At 43.5% G+C, this 21,122-nt stretch overlaps 1 protein-coding gene across 1 annotated transcript in view; it reads left to right on the top strand.

The window, feature by feature from the left end:
• The first annotated feature begins 1,563 nt into the window (after positions 1-1,563).
• LOC147700834 (putative DBH-like monooxygenase protein 2) overlaps positions 1,564-21,122 on the top strand; it is a 114,768-nt gene continuing 95,209 nt past the window's right edge. The window contains exon 1 of the mRNA XM_086929744.1: positions 1,564-1,926. Coding sequence (XP_086785870.1) covers positions 1,657-1,926 — 270 coding nt within the window. The 5' untranslated portion in view covers positions 1,564-1,656. The remainder of the gene's footprint in view (positions 1,927-21,122) is intronic.

Here is a 21,122-nt window from a genome sequence, read left to right as displayed (position 1 = left end):
CCCTCAGTTTAGGTCATCCAAAACTACAGGTCCTGGGGACTCCTAGGAACTACACAACAGCAGAGGAAATAGCTGACACAACTGCGGTCATTTGGACACCGCAAAATATCATATGGTAGAGTCTGCTAGATGCTTTATTCCCGCTGCATCAAAAGGCCGAGTACAAGAAGACGTGTACGAGTCCTCATTGAACTCATTGTGCCCTTGGTTTGGTGTGTATCCTGAATATCGAACCTAAAATATAATTGGGGCAGAATGCCAAGGACGAAATATCAAAAATCAAAGTATTGAAAGTAAGTGAATATTTTCTATACCTAACTATGTATACATGTACCTTCGTGGTAGATATATGCTCAAGGTAACCAGATCTGGTGTTAGGAATAGCAAATCTATATTCTTTATGCACTTACATGTGAGTTGTTTTTCCTCGTAATTCTGTCTATAATATTCTTCTATCTCGATATTGTTGGTGTCAGTATTCAGTGGTACAATCCTTCTAGGTCACCATTCCTGGCTGGGACTTGCATGATTTTAACCCTGAGCACTGCTTTATTGACTCTAGACTAGACTTTGTTGCATATTGACTAGTACAGGCCACTGATGAAACTTGCCTCCATTATCAAATGGGGAGTAACTAACCCAATTACTCCTTTAGAACAGCAGGGGAAATTTGGGGACTCTATCCAGGAAGACACATGCAGGTCAACCTTAAGAAAATGTGGATATTAGTTAGTGTACTGTGCACTCATTTTTAACCCTATTAAATACTACTTTATCTGAAAGTGAGTATTTGATTTAAATCAGTTTCTGGGGATACTGTCATTACTTTGTGCCTTGACCCTATGTGTGCTTTGCATCTTCCAGAGATACCTTGGCCTGATCAAATTGCACTACTAATCAGTGTCAAGCATTGAAGGGGTACTTAATAGAGCTAGTCAGGACCAATAGTAGGTCAGGCCCTGGTACAGCAGGAGCAAAGGGCCACAACCTCCACAGTTAAACCCAGTCACATGTGACTTCCCATTGCCCTCTGAAAGGGATTCTGCCAGTCCTAGTGAGGGCCATATCCATCAACAAGACATCATGTGAAATACAGTAGTAAATTTACAAGGGGATAATGTAGTGCAAGGGTCCAGCCCTCATTGGAGGGGGTGGTTACTTATAAATCTATACAGAGGTGAAAATCCACTCAGAAATGGCAAGTAGCAGAAAGTGTAAAGTTACATCTGTGTGAAGTAGTAAATAGGTACGTAAATACATATCCATGTGCATATACACCTTTGTGACTAGGAAATTTACAGCTGACAAATGTACAGAGTTGATGCAGCTGAGAAACAATACAAAGTGCTGTGACCCATATTCACTCTTTCAGTACTGTGCCAGACAACCTGTTAGACAGGATATGGAGGGCGATTATTGAGAAACATCAAACGCCACAGGCATGTTCATTCAGGAGAGCAAAAAAACTCCTACATTTCAGTTAGGTTTCTTCCCAGGGTGATTATTAGTCAAAGTGTTTCCAGTACACATCACCTTTTTTTACCTTGTTTGTCATCCATGAGTGGGTGATAAATACCAGGTGCATCTGTCACGGTCCTCAGAGCGGCACTGAGGATTGGTGCCTGTTGTTTGATACTGCAGAGGCCACCAGAGACCATGAGCCCCCGAGCACTCTTACTCCTCTCCCTGGTGCCCCTGGTCCTGGGCCAGCTGCCTGACCTTAGGTTTTCTCTGACCCTGGACCCTGAGGGGAGAGTTCTCCTACGGTGGGACATCAATAAGACCGCAGAGGAGATCACCTTTGAACTTCAAGTGAAGACCACTGGGTGGATCGGATTCGGACTTAGCCCCAGCGGGGGCATGACGGGGGCAGACATCGTGATTGGTGGAGTGTCACCAGCATCAAATCCGTCCACTTATTTTGCGGTAAGTGCTCTAAAGGGTCCCTGGGGAGATCTGGGTGATTTAAAGTGTGGTTTAGTGTCGCCAAATGTTCATATTAAGCTGCAGTGGACCACCCTCTTTCAAAATGTGTACTCCTGGGTAGAGGTCAACCCTTTACAGACAGTTCAGAGAATGCAGAAGAGGAGCAGGGGGCCAGGAGAGGAATTTAGCAGCTATGAGGTCATGGTGGGCAAACAGTGGTGCTGGAGCTAACGCCTCTCCAAATTCTAGTTCACCCTGTAAAAAAGTTGGTAACAGATGGGGAAAATCCATTTTCCATCCGTCTAATTAAGAACCATTTACAAAATATGAGGTTTCCAAGGAGAGCAAGTGGCCATATCCCTGTTCACAGATAACAAAAACTGAGCTCACATCACTTTTGCATTGCTTTTTAGATCAAATGACATTCAAGGCAAAAGTAAGCTTATTCAATTTTCAATTCATAGGTAGAAAAAACATTCACCATCAAGGTCTATTTATATAGAACATATATTTTCATGGGTTAGCATTTCAGTTTAAAAACTCCATTAAACATAAAAACTAGCTTGTAAATAATGGCCTATTAGTACATTGCAGTGGGTTTCATTCACAAAGGTGAAGCAAATCTAGAGTTAGGTTTATGGTTGATTTACTTTCCAATTCAATCCGTGGCTTGTTTTGTAAAGTTGCATAAACTAGCTCAAATTAGTGCTAGGGACTGTATTCTGCTGCTTTTCGTCCAGGAGGCCTATCTATGGGGAAGCATAGGCATTCCCATACAACCACTCATGCTTTTAATAGAAATCTTTATTTAAAAAATTATAAACATGAATATCTGGCAGAAATGTACACTTCCTCAAGTCTCAAGTGTTTTTGCAACAAAATACAGGTTCTATAATATGGCCATATATATTAAGGGATTGTTATCTTATTTGTGTTCTCAATTTAATGTGAATAGTTATGTAATAATGCTTCAAATCTGGTTGAAAATGTTGGTTATGCACTCATTGTCACAAAATTATCTAGTGGATTGTAACATTAGAACATATTTCTGTGTGTTTCCTTGTTGTACTATGTTATTAATTTGCTATGGATTTTAAATAGCCAGGAAAACACCTGTAGAAACTTTCACATATTATATAAAAATGTGAAACTAGTTCTTGTAACACCTGGAGTTATCTATTATTAAGCCCTTGCCATGGCTGGAGAGGTAGAGCTTTCCCTAAGCAGCTGTTTCACCATTATACAAATTTAAATGCCTGTTAGCCTTTGAATCAGAGCACCCAGCTAATGTTTTGGAGCAGTCATTCTGTAGGTCTGCCTGCATTGTTTCCATTCTCTCTAGAATAGGTCCTTCCTCCCAGTGCATACTGTTCGGGAAGTCCCCAGTTGGAGGTGTGAGCAATGGGGCACGGAAGCAGATTTGGAGTAAAGAAGATCAAAAGGAAGTAATATGAGAATTTGACTACTCCTTCCTTAGAACATATTTCCCTTTCATTTCATCTACATTCCAGTTCATAGTCCTGGTTAACAGCTGTGAGAACAAAAGTCCCCAACAAGGGGCCTGATTAACAAAGGTAGGTTACACATTATTTGAGTAAGTTTACCTGAAGGGATCCCAGTAGATGTTGTTTAAAGACAATGCTGTTCTATATGCACCCCTTTACAAAAAAGTCCTGCATGCCATATGTAGGACAGGGAAGCTTGATTCATGCTCACTATCACTTATTGCCATTATCTTCAACAAGGGAAACCAGGAGGAGTCCAAGTGCTACTGTCTAGTATCTCTATTGGACTAGCTACTCAAAATCACAAGTAGGATCCTGCTAAGAAAATCAGAATCCTGGGCAGAAGAGAAGAAGATCCTTTCCGGGATACAACATGGAGTTAGAAGGGGTATTGGAACAGTTGAACAATGCTTAAATATTAGCATTCAAATTGGGAAATTCATAGTGAAATGGAGCACTCAATATGGGTTTCATGGACCTATTATGTGTGTTTGTTTGCGTGCATCATGAAATACTATGGGCTATGAATGGGGAACTGGATGTTGATCCTGCCATACTGAGTTTGCTGAGAGACATCTATTCAGGTGTATGTGCAGGGTGAGATATGGGTAATATGGTGAATGCACTTAGTCCTTTTGTGTAGGCAGGGTGTTGAGACAGGGCGGCATCCTGGTAATGTTTTAAATAATATGTATCAATGGGCAGGAAGGGGAGCTGCTGGGTTTGGACAGCTATCTTTTGCAGATGGGTCACAGCCCTGACTTGGAGCTCCTGTTTGCAATTCTGTCCCATCGTTGAAAATGTACAAATTTGCACAGACAATCTGCCTGATCTTCTCATCAAGGAATGAATATTGTGTGACACATACCAGTTTGTCATGTTTAGGTCTGTCAGTATTTTGCAGGAGATATTCCCTGTCATAAACCTAGCTCTCTTAAATGCTTCTCTTATTTGGGGAGAGAATGTGACCGAACAGCTAGGGCAGTCAACCTCATATCTAGAGAACCGGGTTAGAGTCTCGGCAAGGACACTCAACATTCTGTGATTCTGGGAAAATCCCTTGATTTCCCCGTGCCTAACAAAAATGAAAGTGTTCTTCTGTACTGTATCTAATGTTCATGTACAGCGCTCTGATACCTTCGGGTCTAGTTCGTGCTATATGAAACTCCACAAAAAAAAGATGATGCGGATATCTACTGGCAGGGAATTTTGCCTTCATATCATTTGCTATATGATCGTTATCAGATACATTTGTGCAATTCCTGCGCAGCCTTAAAAATTGCCCAAAAGCAATGCTCTGCTTTTGTGTTCTTGGATGAAAAATTATGAATTGTAGTAGTGTTTTCCTGGTGGTGGTCTTTACATATAAATTCACCTCCAACAATTAATTCTTGTGGCGTATTAAGATGTCCAAAAACTCTACTTGGTCATAACTCTTATGCGCTGTGCAGTTCATGTTGGAGTTGCATAAATTTAGCCAACTAAAAATCTCTTCTAGAGTGTCCATGGTACCCATGGTACCCATTCATATAAAAAATATGTTGTCAATGAATCTTACCCATTGGGTAATGTATTGATACGATGGGGCTATTTCATTAGATATCAACTTGTGTTCAAACTTTACCATGCAAATGCTAGGTATTGTGGGAACACAAAAGCCTACCATGCTAACTCCCTTTATTTGTTTACATAGATTTCCTCCAATTTCAAAGGTGTTCTCATGGATTACCACATGTAAGCGTTTGGGAATGAACAAATGTGACCCCTGAATGTCATGAAGTCTCAAACCAATGAACTGCTTTTGTGGCCTCTAATTGGGGGACATTGCTGTAGAGAAATTCTATATCTAGAGTGACTAGAACTTGTTGGTTTCTGTTGTAAGGAAGGCTTTCAAATTTCCTAATTACATCTCTAGTGTCTTGAATGTATGATTTTATCAATGGAACCTACAGTCGTAAAATAGCATCCATATATTTGGATACTGGATCTGTCACTCACCTTATAGTAGTGGCTATAGGAAGGTATGGTGGTTCAAGTTCATCTTTGTATATTTTGGGAATCCCTTTTACGCTTGCCATTTTAGGATATTAAGCATTTAAATTGGTGTATTCTTTTTCACTAACATCTCCTTCAGTTAGAGTTTTATTTGTAAACTTTTGAATTTTCCATCGTATTCTCAGCATGGGATCTATTTTTGTAATAATGTAATTACGCTGATTCTCCAAAGATTCTGTCACTTTTCTTACATATTGACTTTTAAAAAAAATGAAATCATGTCCTGAAAAAGTTCAAACAAGACTGGCATACCATTAGGGACAAATGTTAATCCTTTAGATTACAGAGTATTTTTAGCAGGATCTAATGTGATACCTGATGGATTAAATATGAGACTTTCAGCTATGTTCTCCACTATTGGCCATTCCTGGTCACTAGATATTGATTGTCTTTCTGATAGAATTGCCCCCTGTATCTGGGTTGGTATCTAGATCTCCAAGTACCCCTTCTGGTCCCACGTCTGGATAAAAAAGACTGACCTGTAGTTTGATCTGTTCCATAGGTTTTTCTCCTACCTACATTATCAAACAGGTAAAAACTACCCTCATTACCTGAATCAGATATATCCAAAAATATCAATACTCTACTTTTCCGTTTATATTGGTCATTACCATTCTCCTCCTAATAGTCATTATGACTGCAGAAATGTCCATTCAGAAAGGGATGTGTGTTTTCTTTTGTTGTTAATCTCACATCTTTTTTCGATTCAATTCGATAAGTCTTTATTTCGATACACATAATCATAAAAGACGTTTACTTTTAAAATATTAAACATTCCATTCTCATAGTAGTAGAAAAATGACATAATAGAAAAGTGAATCCACAAGTTACTCCATCTAAAAACATGATAAAAACTGTCAAAAAAGCCAAAATACAGTAGAAACCACAGAATAGTTGTGACCACGTTAAAAGGATTTTTTTAAGAGGCCAGGTATGACAGTATAAAACAGTTTAAATCAGGCTCAACTTGTGAGCACGAATTGCCCACATCCAGTGTAAACATTTAGCAATGGCAATTACAATTGATTCAGTATTGTCCGTTTTCAGAATCCTTAGTGCTTCTGTGCCAATACTGATACCCTTCATCAAACAAATGGGCTTCAACCATGTTTACCTCGGTTTTTTGTACACTGGACAAATACATAGAATATGAGCTATAGTTTCAGTCTGGCAAAATGGGCATTTCATGCTAGTTTTAGAGCGCCATTTACCAGTGAATGAGTTAACTGGGAGGGTACCCACCCTAAATTGGTGATACTGTTTCCTGTCACTGGGAATCGTGATAAAATACCATTACCCTTCATAGACGATGGCGTGTTTAATCTCCAAAAAGTCTCTTGATAAAGAGGGCCTAGTTAATGACATAAAGTGTTTCATGGTGACCATATTCGAATATAGCTCCTTAAAATCCTTTCTAGAGCCAAAAACATTATCTACAGGATTTTGCCACAAGGAGTTAAGGCCAATGTCATTGTAGGTGGCCTTTACCTACCTCAGCCATGAGATTTTACACGCACTATCGGCATCCCTGATCTCAAGTAGAGTCTGAGCATATTGGGAGAACTCGGGGGTAACCCAGAGCCTCCTCCAGTAGGCCACAGGTCTATAGCGTGCCACATCCTCCAGGAACTGAAATCCCAAATCATAATAGAGGGGCAATAATGGGGTGGATTGTGGGAGACCAGTTATGCCCCTCATGAATTTGTTTTGGGAGTTCGTCAATGCCGCTAAGTTACTAAAGCCCCATAGTTCGGCCCCATACAGGACCGAGGCGGTAATTTTTGAGTTATAGATTTTTAGCACTAGGCCAATCAGCTTTGTGTGAGAAAGGCGCTGTTCCTTTATTAAGGCACCAGATAGTTGTGCATGTTTAAGGACCAACTGGTCTATATGCGGTTTCCAATTTAGTTTGCATCCTAGGGTAATACCCAAGTAGGTGAAATCTGGGGCCTGCTCTAGTGTGACTTCATTCATGGCTACCCTCCCTCTTACAATCTTTTGTTTATGTAGCACCATGAACTTTGTCTTATCCAAATTAATTATAAGACCATGGTCCCGACAGAACACCTCAAATCTCGCAATCGCCGTCTGTAGACCTTGTTGCGTTTTAGAGATTAACAAGGTATCATCTGAAAACATTAGCAGAGGGATCTTCCTGCCATTGAGGGTAGGGGCATCAGTGGGGTGGTTTGTAAAGTACTGGATCACCCTGTTGATATACAAGGAAAAGAGCGTGGGTGCCAGTACACACTCCTGATGAACCCCTCTGTCAATTGGAAATCTATCTGTCACTTCTCCCTTGCTGACCCCATCAAACTTGTGCAAAATTTGTATCATGAAGTTTAATTAGAAAAGCCAGCAGATCCAAGGGCATGCCCTGTTCCGCAAAAACACTCCACATCTTGGCACGCGGAACTAGGTTGAATGCCGACTTGAGATATACAAATGCATATTATATTGTACCGCTTTTAAAGATCACCACCAATGAATTAAAAAAAATCTAAAAACCTGGTGGATAGTGCTCGTGTGTGAGCGGAACCCGGCCTGTAGAGGGGAAAGGATATTAAACTCCACAATCCAACCTTGGATTCTACTCAACACAAGCCTAGCAGTCACCTTCTGAATACATTCGATTAAACTTAAGGGCCTGGAGTTACCAGAATCTGAATGATCCCCCTTTTTAAAAATCGGGATGATCTCCGCACCCCTCCGTGAATCAGGTATGGGAGAGCCGCTTGCAATGGCCTTCACTAGGGACTGAATGTAAGTTACCCACAGAGCCTTATTACACAAGAAAAGGTCAGCAGGTACACAGTCTAGCCCGGACGCTCTACCTCTCAGGACCGTGTTAAGTGCTGTATCAACCTCCTGCTTAATAAAATGCAAGGGGGGATTGCCTACAGGGATGAGGGGAGGACCATGGGATAGCTCGAGTTCTTGAGCATAAGTGGCAAACTGCATCTTAAAATGTAAGACCCAGTGTTCGTGAGCTACGTGGTTGGTAGGTGGTTGACTGGGCTTTCCCTTGCCCCATTTAACCAAATGCCAGAATGCTACCATGTTTCTATATTTACTGGCGTGGTACAGCTCATTCCAATACTGCTCTTCCCATTCCCTTTTAGCCTTAGGTTGCACTACCTTGCACTCCAGGCTTGCATTTTTTATTCTATCCCTGTTCTCAGATCTTATCGCCCTTGCTAATGCTTAATGCTTTGTAGGCTTCCCTACATGATTTCCCATACCATGTATCGACCGTGGGTTTAACATAATTCTTAGGTTTTTGTACACTAGTTATAAAAAAGCCCTTGAGCTTATTAAAAAGTTCGGTATTGATGGAAATAGCGTTAGATTCAATTTCCTGCTGTTTGACACAGTTTTGGAGGTCTGTTGTTGCCTTGGCGACCAGCTGGCTCATAGCCTTCAATTGATCCTCTCTGTTTAAACATTACAACTATTTTACTCTCCTGGTATCAGTACTGAGCTGCACTTCTATACCCGCTGGATGGCCTTCTTCTACGAAACTTCCTTCCAGGTAAAATGACAGTACCAAGGGATTATGGTCACTTTCCACCCTTGCCACAACAACCATGTCTTTTAGGGAGGACCAATGTTCCTTGTTGAGCAGTATATAGTCTATATCACTACTTCTCAACCCGTTGCTATAAGTAGGAGAGCCCTGCTTATCAGATTTCGCCCTTCCGTTTGCAGCCCTTAACCCGTGTTCCAGACATAACACTTTTAGCTGTAAAGCAGCTTCTGCCCATTTTTTATTGGGGCTTAGTGCTAGTTGCCGAATATCCCATTGAAGGTCCTCCTCAAGACCAAGGTCTACATCGTTGGTGTCTAATGGTTCGTAGGAGCAGTTAAAGTCACCAGCAACTAATATGTTTCCCCCTGCTTTATACTGATCGAGATAGGAATCAAGAAGGGTAACAGTGCCAGAGGCTTTCCCTCCAGGCATCATTCTAGCATAAACATTAAAGATTAAGAGGTCCTCGGTATCAGGAATTTTAATTTTAATTAATAGAATATCGTTACTATCGGTATCCAGCTGCCAGACTATATACCTATCATTCTGTCTCACCCAGATAGTTAGTCTCCCCATCGGTCTCCCCCCTTGACCAGCAGTAGCAAGTTTAAAAAAAATGTAAGTAGCCTTGTCTAAACTCGGGATCCACTGACCATGTTTCTTGAAATACCAGAAATTCATTGGATTCGATAACGGATAGCCAGTCTGATGATAGCAATTTGTTCTTTAGCCCGGCAATGTTCCAGGAGAAAAGAGCAAAATTTAAAAAACCAATGCTAGGTTTAGTGCGTGAGTATAACCAGTTGTCACCAAACACTACACAGGGATCCGTTACACCCGCCAGTAGGCTCACTTCATTAGGAGTTGTCTCAGTCGAGCTATCATCTTCCCTAAGTCTGTCCTCACAATTTTTTAGACCTCCTGAGACATTAATAGTTGCTGAAGGAGGAGCCCCTTGGCTCCAGATATTCAAGTAAAGCACAGTCCTTAGTGGCGGAGTCCACAGGAGTGAGCGAGTCAAATTTGGGACCCAGTCAATACTTTTCCTCCAGCAAACTAAGTGCCTCGTATATATTGGAGTTCAGGACCGCACGATTATAGGGGCCTAGCGGATGCGCTGGTAACCTCTTTGTGACCCCTCTGAGGTTTGTGCTCGATTGCTCGAGTGGGAGGACATTAATAGCCTCTTGACATAACTTAAAGGAGGCTGCCCGTTCTAGGATACACAGGACCATATTTGGAGACCTGAAGCTTAAGATTACACAGTCTCCATTCATTACTTTTTCAGATTGACTAACCCATGCAACCCTTCTAACCATTTTGGACTCGGAAAAAAGATGGTTCCCAAGCCCAGTCCTAGAATTCAAGAAGTGAAGGGCCTTATTCTTAAGTGAGGATCATTGTTTCTTCTCTCGGGGTTGAAGTCTCTGGATGTTGGCCAATACTATAGTATAGGGTGTTACCTCGGTGGAAGAATGACTTCTACCACTGCACATTGGTCCATTGACACACAAGGAAGGGCCAAAGGGCCTAGTGGGGAGACTACAGGGTCAGGGATGGAGAATGTTTTTCTCCATCCCTGACCCTGTAGTCTCCCCACTAGGCCCTTTGGCCCTTCCTTGCGTGTCAATGGACCATTGTGCAGTGGTAGAAGTGATGTAGAGGGTTTCGGCGGGATCACTAGGGAAGGGAGGGGACAAGCAGCGATGTGTCAAAGTGGCTTAGATGTATTTTCTGCCTGAGTGGCACCTATAACTTCAGGCTGGCTGCTGTCAGAGTGAGGAAGTGGAACTTTAGTTATATGCTGCTCAATTATAGTTAATCTCTGGTCTATTGCAGCTAATTTGGACAAGAGGGGATCGATCAGGGCTAGCAGCTTGGCTTTCATCCGATTTAAAAAGGCATCTTGAACCTCTAAGGAGTTTAATTGTTGAGGCCCCAGTGGGGTAGTATCTACGCTGGGTACGCCCGCCTTGGTGTTTTCAAACTTGACGGGTGGAGCTGGGATCCCTCCCCTTCCTAATGCGACACTCTTATTCTTAGCCAGCTTTTAAACCTGAGGGCTGGCTTTGGGGCCACTGCGCACTTTCCTTTTCTTTACTTGTGCTTTTCCTCGTGGGGCTAGTGTTAACCTTTGCTGCCTGGTAAGCATATTGGTAGGGGTAGCTGAAGGTGAAGAGGATAAGCTATCCACAAGGCATGAATTAGAAGAACCTGGCAGTGGGCTACCTGCTGTCACTGGCGATGGTTGGGGACGCAGAGTGGAAGTAGGAGTTGGCTCTAGTACGGGAAACTGCCCTGTGGTGAACATAATGAATCCAATGAAAGCCTCTGTTCGTTTAGCTGTATCTCGTGTATTTAAACGGATTCAGCCCGAGTAAGGAAGGCATCTAAGGTCCCTACCATTCCCGCCCCCCCCCCCCCCGGTTACGCGTGGTCTTACTCATACCCAAGAGGAATAGACTCTAAACAATTGGGAATGAAAGTGTTTAGCTTAATAATCAACACAATCCCTTCAACTGAAATAAGCACCCCCCTTCAACCCAAGTCCAAAAGCACAAGCTCACATAAAGTTTGGATGTCTTTGTTGGAGGGGTGGCCCAGCCCAGCCCAGCCCAGCCTCTTCCGGATGCTTACTGGCAGGGATGAAAGGGGGTGGTGATGGACGGAGCATCTGAATCAATCAAACACTCACACCCAGTCAAAAGATCTGGCTTTAATCCATGACCGTTCTTTAGCCCACTCTGCCACCCCAGTTCAGACATGGCTATATGCAAATCAGTCTGACCCTGTGCCTCATGGGAACAGTCCAGCCCGAACTGCCAAGCCATGTCTTCCCTGGACCGGAAACAAGCTTCCGAGGACCGGTTTCTGGCATTCCAGCCGTCTTCAGCCCGGCTTGCTTGAATCCAGTGGCAAAGTGAGCAAGGGACTCACGTCTGAGCGTACCCTGCCACACTTATGGTGGCCAAAAGCGGTATAAAAGGGGGTGGTGATGGACAGAGCATCTGAATCAATCAAACACTCACACCCAGTCAAAAGATCTGGGTTTAATCCATCACCGTTCTTTAGCCCACTCTGCCACCCCAGTTCAGACATGGCTATATGCAAATGAGTCTGACCCTGTTCCTCATGGGCTGTAGACGGCTGGAATGCCAGAAACCGGTCCTCGGAAGCTTGTTTCCGGTCCAGGGAAGACATGGCTTGGCAGTTCGGGCTGAACTGTTCCCATGAGGCACAGGGTCAGACTGATTTGCATATAGCCATGTCTGAACTGGGGTGGCAAAGTGGGCTAAAGAACGGGGATGGATTAAACCCAGATCTTTTGACTGGGTGTGAGTGTTTGATTGATTCTGATGCTCCATCCATCACCACCCCCTTTTGTACCGCTTTTGGCCGCCATAAGTGTGGCAGGGTATGCTCAGACGTGAGTCCCTTGCTCACTTTGTCACTGGATTCAAGCAAGCCGGGCTGAAGATGGCTGGAATGAAAGAAACCGGTCCTCGGAAGCTTGTTTCCGGTCCAGGGAAAACATGGCTTGGCAGTTCGGGCTGGACTGTTCCCATGAGGCACAGGGTCAGACTGATTTGCATATAGCCATGTCTGAACTGGGGTGGCAGAGTGGGCTAAATAACGGTGATGGATTAAACCCAGATCTTATGACTGGGTGTGAGTGTTTGATTGATTCAGATGGTCCGTCCATCACCACCCCCTTTTGTACCGGTTGTGGCCGCCATAAGTGTGGCAGGGTATGCTCAGTCGTGAGTTCCTTGCTCACTTTGCAACTAGATTCAAGCAAGCCGGGCTGAAGACAGCTGGAATGCCAGAAACCGGTCCTCGGAAGCTTGTTTCCGGTCCAGGGAAGACAAGGCTTGGCAGTTCGGGCTGGACTGTTCCCATGAGGCACAGGGTCAGACTGATTTGCATTTAGCCATGTCTGAACTGGGGTGGCAGAGTGGGCTAAGGAACGGTGATGGATTAAACCCAGATCTTTTGACTGGGTGTGAGTGTTTGATTGATTCAGATGCTCCGTCCATCACCACCCCCTTTTGTACCGCGACTGGCAGGGATGGGCCCACCCGCGTGGGTCCCGCGCTGCGATCGCCCTTGAGCGTTTTTAAGGCGTCTCCTGGCGCTTCACTGTGACGCGGATGATGGGCACCACAGGGGACACTGGGAATTGTAGTCTCCGGCACTAGCTTGGTTGTGGGAGCTCCGTGGCAGCAAGGGCAGTGTGGGCAGTGTTGCGGTCCCCTCGGACTGGTTCTGGCAAGGCAAGGTAGGTTCCAGCAGTAGCAGCAAAAGAATTTGGCGAGAGACCCGTGCTGCGGGAGTCTTGAGCGTTTTTAAAGTGCATCCTGGCGCTTCACTGTGACGTGGATGATGGGCACCACAGAGGACGCTGGGAATTGTAGTCCCCAGCACTAGCTTGGTTATGGGAGCTGCGTGGCGGCAAGGGCAGCGTTGCAATCCCCTCAGACTGGTTCTGGCAATGCAAGGTAGGTTACCGCAGTAGCAGCCAAAGAATTTGGCGAGAGACCCGTGCTGCGGGAGCCCTTGAGCAGTTTTAAAGCGCCTCCTGGCGCTCCGGTGTTACACGGATGATGGGCGCCACAGGGCATGCTGGGAATTGTAGTCCCTGGCACTAGCTTGGTTGCGGGAGCTGTGTGGCAGCAAGGGCAGCGTTGCAGTCCCCTCGGACTGGTTCTGGCAAGGCAAGGTAAGTTCCGGCAGTAGCAGCAAAATAATTTGGCGACAGACCCGTGCTGCGGGAGCCCTTGAGCGTTTTTAAAGCGCCTCCTGGTGCTTTGCTGTGACGCGGATGATAGGCGCCATAGGGAACGCTGGGAATTGTTGTCCCGGGCACTAGCTTGGTTATGGGAGCTGCGTGGCGACAAGGGCAGTGTTGCAGTCCCCCAGACTGGTTCTGGCAAGGCAAGGTAGGTTACCGCAGTAGCAGCCAAATAATTCATCGAGAGACCCATGCTGCGGGAACCCTTGAGCATTTTTAAAGCGCCTCCTGGCACTTCGCTGTGAAGCGGATGATGGGCACCACAGGGGACGCTGGGAATTGTGGTCTCCGGCACTAGCTTGGTTGCGGAAGCTGCGTGGCAGCAAGGGCATCTTTGCAGTCCCCTCGGACTGGTTCTGGCAAGGCAAGGTAGGTTTCAGCAGTAGCAGCAAAAGAATTTGGCGAGAGACCCTAATTTTTCAATTTATCAGGTTTAAAAAAAAAATATTCTGAATAATATGACATTTCTTTCTCTACTTCTTCTAGTTTCTGCTTAGCTTCATCAAAAGCAATCGATTTCCACATTGTTGTCCTCTATCTCTCTCAATTCATCTAATAGTGCTTGATGTACGTCCTTTGCCATTTCTACTATTGGCATCGTAAAATCTCTTGAGCATCTCTTTGCTATCATGGACCATCTGTTTAAAAATATTTTAGTTGTATGAGTAGCCCTGATATATTTTGGACTCTTAGTCCCTGGGGTATGACCCCAGCCCAGAGGAATTCTAACCTAAAGTGCCCATGCATTTCAATTCTTTTAATCGTCTTTTTCAATAGCAATAACTTCTGCATATCATTGTTAATAACTGGATTGCTACTCATTTGATATCGTCTTGCCCACTAAGGTGACATATTGCTTATTGGAAAATCGGAAAGTCTATAACAGATCCATACTTAGTAACCTAGTCACTATTCATACCACACAAATACAACCCACACACAAGCTGTGTTGAACAGAAGAAGGTTCCGTGGGAAGGTAAAGATCCAAGAAAAAAATGAAAAAAGGAATGAAACACCCCAAAATGAAAGGTGTTGCTTACATACCACATTAAGTGATCTAACTAGACATAATATGTAGGCCCTCGCACACAGGCTGCAGGTAAATTGTACATAAGACTGGACCCCCTGCTCTCAAATATCAGTTCCTGAGACAGGGAAAAAGACTAATAATATTGTAAATTCCCAGGCAACCATCCTTATAATTCTGAATACAATATATATCATGGTATAATAAGGCTCAATTAACACAATTCTAGAACATACATTTATATATACAAAAATATACACCAAATTCTTATATCATTCACTCATAATCCACACTACTCCAAAATATCAGAGCTGTGAGACATCCATATTTTCCAGTGTAGTTCATACATATGTTGTTTGCAAACTGAAAGTCTAATTACAAGCTAATCACAATTATTATAAACAAATTTCCTGAGGGATGTGTTTAAGTACAATGTTGAGCTGTGAGCACCCCTTTCGAAAAAAGTCCTGCATGCCATAAATAGGGCATAGAAGCATGATTCCGGTTCACTATCACGTACTGTCCCTATCTGCAACAAGTGAAACAGGAGGAGTCCAAGTGCTACTGTCAAATATCTTTATTAGACTCTCTACTCAAAGTCACGAGTAGGATTCCGCTAAGAAGATTAGAATCCTGAGCAGAAGAGCGGAAGATCCTTTCAGGGATACAACAAGGTGTTAGAAGTGGTATTGGAACAGTTGAACAATGCTTAAATCTTAGCTTTCAAATTAATAAATATACAGTGACATGGAGCGCTCACTATGGGTTTCATGGACCTATCAATGGCTATGACAGGGGAACTGGGTGTTGATCTTGCATACTGAACTTGCTAAGAGAGATCTGCTCAGGTGTAAGTGCCAGGGAGAGATATGGGTATAATGGTGAATGCACCTAGTCCTAGGTTAAGGGGGACCCCAAAATCATCGCCTCTCTCGCTGCTTGATATGTTAAAGCTCACTTTTGTGAATTGGTATATGCTTTTGAGCATGTAAAGATAAAGTTGTTTTATCAAAGGGTTGTGTGTGCAGTAGCTTACTCTAGAGCTCTTGCATGAATTCCATGTCTTCCGCTTCATGATACTATCCTCAATTATTACAACAGAAATTTCACATACCTTTAGAAAAACAACAAAATATTATCTCTACACGCTAAACCGCATATAGTCCTCTCACATTTAGGCATTTAGGAGTCCTAAAGTTAGGAGTCCTAACTTTACTACTACTAAATTGAGAAAAATCCTAACTTTTAGACTTTCGGTATTCACAGAAGGCATTTAGGAGTCCTGAAGTTAGGACTCCTAACTTCTGTGAATACCGAAATGAGTAAGTGCCTTCTTTGAATACCAAAATGGTAGTAAGTTTAGGATTTTGTCTTAAGTCAGTTTTGTGAATCGGGCCCTCTATCTTTACATGCTAAAATGCATACAGTCATCTCACAAAAGTGAAAATGAAAATATAGCAAGCAGTAAGAGAGGTGATGATTCCGGGGTCTTCCCTAATCTAGGGACAGAACCAAGCAGATGCCATGAACACAAAGAGCACATCATTCTGAATGATTCAGTGGTGGTCCCATCCTTCTAGGATTACCCCATACACAGTAATGTGCAAACATACAATCCCAGCCAAAGGCCCTGCAAATCATTATAGGATGATATTCTAGAGTGCAGTGAATAGTATAGTATCCAATATAAAACCATTGCTCAAGGGGGTGACTCTCCCAGCTCAGCTGAGAGATAATACTATAATATTCATTGCACTCCGGAATCTCGCCCCATAATGCTTTGCTGGGCCTTCGGTTGGCATTGTAATATTGCCAAATAACTTTGCTTGGGGTGGTCCTAGGAGGATGGGACCATCACCGAATTGTTCAGCATGATTTGCGTTTTGTGTTCAAGGCATCTGCTTGGTCCTCCCCCTAGTTTAGGAGTGACCCCAAAATCATCACCTCTCTCATTGCCTGGTATTTTTCAAAGTTCACTTTCATGAATTGGTTATATGCTTTTTAGCATCTAGAGGTGAAGTTGTTTTATCAAAGGGTTATGGGTGCAGTAGCTGACTCCATTACCTGTTGTAATCTGTATAGTTGCATGAATTCCATGTTTTCAATGTAATGCGTAGTTAATAAATCTACACTACCTCCACTAGTGGAGTGGAGTTCATTGCCCACGGTTAAAAATTGGTCGTATGGACACAGTCATTGAGTAAACAGGCAATGAGTTCTTGAATCTTCTACAGGCCAATTATTTACTAATTTACCTGACTGCCTTTAAGATCCTAACAGCCAAGACCTGGTCTAATGAAAGACTTGAAGGACTTCTACTCCTTTGTAGGGGACCCAAGATATATATACACAGCTGTTAGAAATGGGGGTCTCTAGTTGGAATGGGTATGCACCCAGTCTAAATAGTCAGATACACACTAAACGATAACCTGTGCTCACCCTCAGGTAGCTTGGCACAGAGCAATTACGCCTACTTAAAGAGGCAATTTATAAAGTATTTGTGCAAAACACAAAGCAACACAATGAAAACACCATAAAAAGGCTCCACACCACAATAAATAGACAACAATTTTGTAAATAATTCAAGACCAACTTGAGAAAGAAACCCTAAATAGAAGTTTAGTTATGATGTTTGGAAGAATAAGTGTAAAAATAACACTTAGAAGCATTTAGTTGTCACTTGAGATCGCGCTGGACTGGGGCAGAGTCAATAGTTTAAGTAGACCAAAATGAAGCATGGGCCGGGTACAGGAGCCATGCAGGTCCGGGGGACAGTATACCTTGATCCTGGTTACAAACACGAGATGCGGGGTCGATGCATCAGTACATGCATCTATGACACTCCAAAGTCGAGGGGTGCATTGATTTTTCCCATGTGCTGATGAAGATATGCTGGTTTCCAAAGATGAACATTGAACCAATGATGCAATGGTTCTAAAGCCAATGCACCCAGTTGTCCTGCGCTATTGATGAGATGCATCAATCCCCTTAAGCAAGGGCAGCAGTGCAATGATTTCAGTACTGCACCAGTGCCGATGTGCTGTGGGCTAGTTCCAGCAGGCAGGGTATGCATTGGTTGATGCTGCAGTTCCAGAGAGGCTGATCGGGCCCTAAATGTGATGCGCCGATTTTACTGTTGCAAAATAGTTGATGCATTGGTTGCTGCTTCCAGCAGACAGGAGATACATCAATATCACTGATGTAGGTATCTGAGTCCACTTCAAGTGAACCAGGCACAGGAGCAGATGTGGATACTTTGATATCCCTAAGACTCTAACAATAGGTGGCAAGCCAACAAGCCCTGGGAGATCAGTTTAGGTTGCAAGGCAAGTCCAGCTCTCCCTCAGCAAGGTCAGAGAGCAGGGGGCAGCAGGACAGCACAAGAGAAAAGCAGTGATGCTAAGTCATTAGTCCAGCTGAGTAATAGTCCTTGATGCAGCACAGCAATTATTCTGACAGAGTCCAGTTGTCAGTCCAGAAGTGTCTGATTTGGTGGAGTCTGGGACCCAGTACCTATACCCAGTTGTGCCTTTGAAGTTGGGGTGCTTTCAAAGAAAGGTCTTTAAAGTGCACAGAGGTACTTTCTTCCTAGCCCTGGCCCCAGAATATCAGTAAGGGGTAATCTGCCCTTTATATGTCACTTCCTTCATAAAATAATCTTGTGTACAACACAGGTACCCTTGCAATATGATGCAAGTGAGTCTGTATTGATGCTTGATAGCCAAATGTGTGGTAGCACTAGTAACGGACATATATACACCATATAATATTGAATACAGTGCATTCCTCCCCTTTCCCTCTCAAACAGAGCAGCAAGTTACCTTGCTCCTTTTGTGCTAATTGAAAGATTGCTAAATTCGCCCAGTGGTTTCCAGTTGTATCCTGACACAAAGCATGCCTGAGCTGGGCCAACCGGGAAGAAGATTTCCCTATGTAGTCTTTTCACCAGTATTGTGCCAAATAGCTTAATACCAACATCAATAAGGGTTATCAGTCCATAATCAAAAGTTTTTTCCCCCCTTCACTAAAAGGTTAATAATCGCTTGGTTCTTTATGGGTTTCAAGGTACCCGTCTTCACCTCCTTAAAGACCTCACAGAATCAGTAATAGTTTCCCTGTCTTAAAAAATGTGCTGACAAAACCATCTTGTCCCAATAACTTGCACATTACAATTCAATCAACTGCATCCATTATTTCCTCTTATGAAATTTCACATGCTAAACAAGCTTTAAATTCCATTAAAAGTTGTGCTAATCTTAAATTCCAAGGTGCCCTCATTTGTCAAAAAGGCAATGCCATCCTCTTGTAGTCCAGGTTCAACAAACTTGATACATCTGGCCCAATGGAGATTCAGATGTTGATGGGAGACAGAAAATTATTGAGCTGTTAAATAATTTGTGCAGATATAACCAGCTGTGTGTATGAGCAAATGGTGGATATCTGTGTATACTTAGGCTCTTGAGAAAGGACCAGAGTAGTTTCAGAGGAGTCAGATAAGTACATAGAGAGAAAAAGAATAAACTAAAGGTGAAATGAAAAAACCTTACGCCTCTAACTTTACATAATGGGGCTAAACACCTAAGGCCTGAACAAAATCTTTAAGACACCTGATTGTAGAATCTGGAAAAGAAAGAGAGTACCAACACAGGAGTTATGTGTTCATGTACATTATTATATATTACACAACAAAGTAGTCATGATCGTAAAACACTGAGCAAAACATCAACAAATATAGTGATTATTACTGGCACAGATTCTTGAAGCGACGCCCTTTATTGCTTGTAACATCACCAAGGGCAGGTATACTTAAACATATCAGATGGCCTACTTCTGGCATCAGGAAGAACAAACACAGGGCCTGATAAAAGGCCATTTTGCAGTGGCAAGGCAGAGGTTTACCACTCCAAAATGGCCTAAAGCAACTTTGCAATTCTGTAACAGGTTACTAAATTGCAAAGGGGGGCTTGAAATGTATCAATGGTTTGTGCCCATGAAGAATGTTTGTTTGGCAGTGATATAGGGAACTGTTAGACCTGCATATTTGGCGTGGTTTCCCCTGTCTTTTAGCCTCTACCTCCTGTATTTTTGATGTTCTGCTGGATTTCGTTTTTGCTGGTTTAGATGCTTTGGACACTCTGCCACTGCTGATCCCTGTGTAAATTGTTATGATGATTGGATATACATGATTGGCATATTTGTATCACCATGAAGTCCCTAGTAAAGTGTACTGGGTGTGCCAGGGCTGGGGATGACAAATGCTACTAGTGGGCCTGCAGCACTAATTGTGCCACCCACATGAGTAGCCCTAATATGGTTTCTCAGGCCTGTGAACGTTCATGTCCTCCTGGTCAGTGTCCCCACTGACCAGGCCTAACCCTTCCCTTTTTGTGCACATTGGTCACCCCTATGGAAGGCCCAAGCTACCCCCTTGGGCAGGGTGCAGTGTATTTGAAAGGTAGAGCATGTACTGATGCAGGTAACATGCTCTGGTAGTGAATGGAAGCCATTTTCGTTTTTCACTATTGTAAGGTTATCTTGCTCCATAGATTAACACGGGGGATGCTGGCTAAAGTGGCTACCAGCATTCTTCTCATAGGAACAAGATAGGACTTAAGAGTCTAGTATCCCTGAACTCAGAATTTCACAACACACCTTTTAGGAAGGGTTGTTTTTAAATCCTGTGTTTGAGAACAGCACTTTTAGAAGATTGCTGTTCTCTTGTCTGACCCTTCTGTGTGCCTTGGCCTGTTTGTGTATTGACTGTCTGGTTTGAGAGTGACAGGGGCTGGGGATTTCCCAGGAGGCTGGCTGAGTCAGCCCTAGGCTGAATGACCTCATTTGCAACTTGAGTGGTGGGAGGAGATAGCACCTGGGCCTGAATAGGGCTGTGCCTGCCTTCTACGATGCTGGCTCCACCTCCTGCTGGGCAGCTGATGACCCTGCCCCTCACTCCAAAAGGAAAGGAGAATCCAGGAAAACAAAGTGCTCAAGCAACACCCAGAACTGGTTCAGACCGGGCTCAGGTCCCACTTGCACAAAGAGAACAAAGACTTTTAGGGGTATAAGTACAGGACCCCTGACAACAGAAAATTAGATCATCCTGGAATCAAGAAGGAACCTCTGCCAAGGAGTAAGCTGAAACTGAAGAAGGAGGATTGTCCAGCTGTTGCTCTGCTGGATTGCCCTGCTGTTGCTTTGCTGCCAAGAAGAGGGGAAGGACTTTGCTGTGCTGTTTCACCATGCTTGAAGGAATCTACAAGGGCCTGAGAAGAGCTGGCTCCCTGTTCT

This window comes from Lissotriton vulgaris, chromosome 7, assembly GCF_964263255.1.
Source record: "Lissotriton vulgaris chromosome 7, aLisVul1.2, whole genome shotgun sequence".
Lineage (NCBI taxonomy): Eukaryota > Metazoa > Chordata > Amphibia > Caudata > Salamandridae > Lissotriton > Lissotriton vulgaris.
Note: the sequence above shows the minus strand (reverse complement) of the source record. Positions and strands in the feature narration are given on the sequence as shown.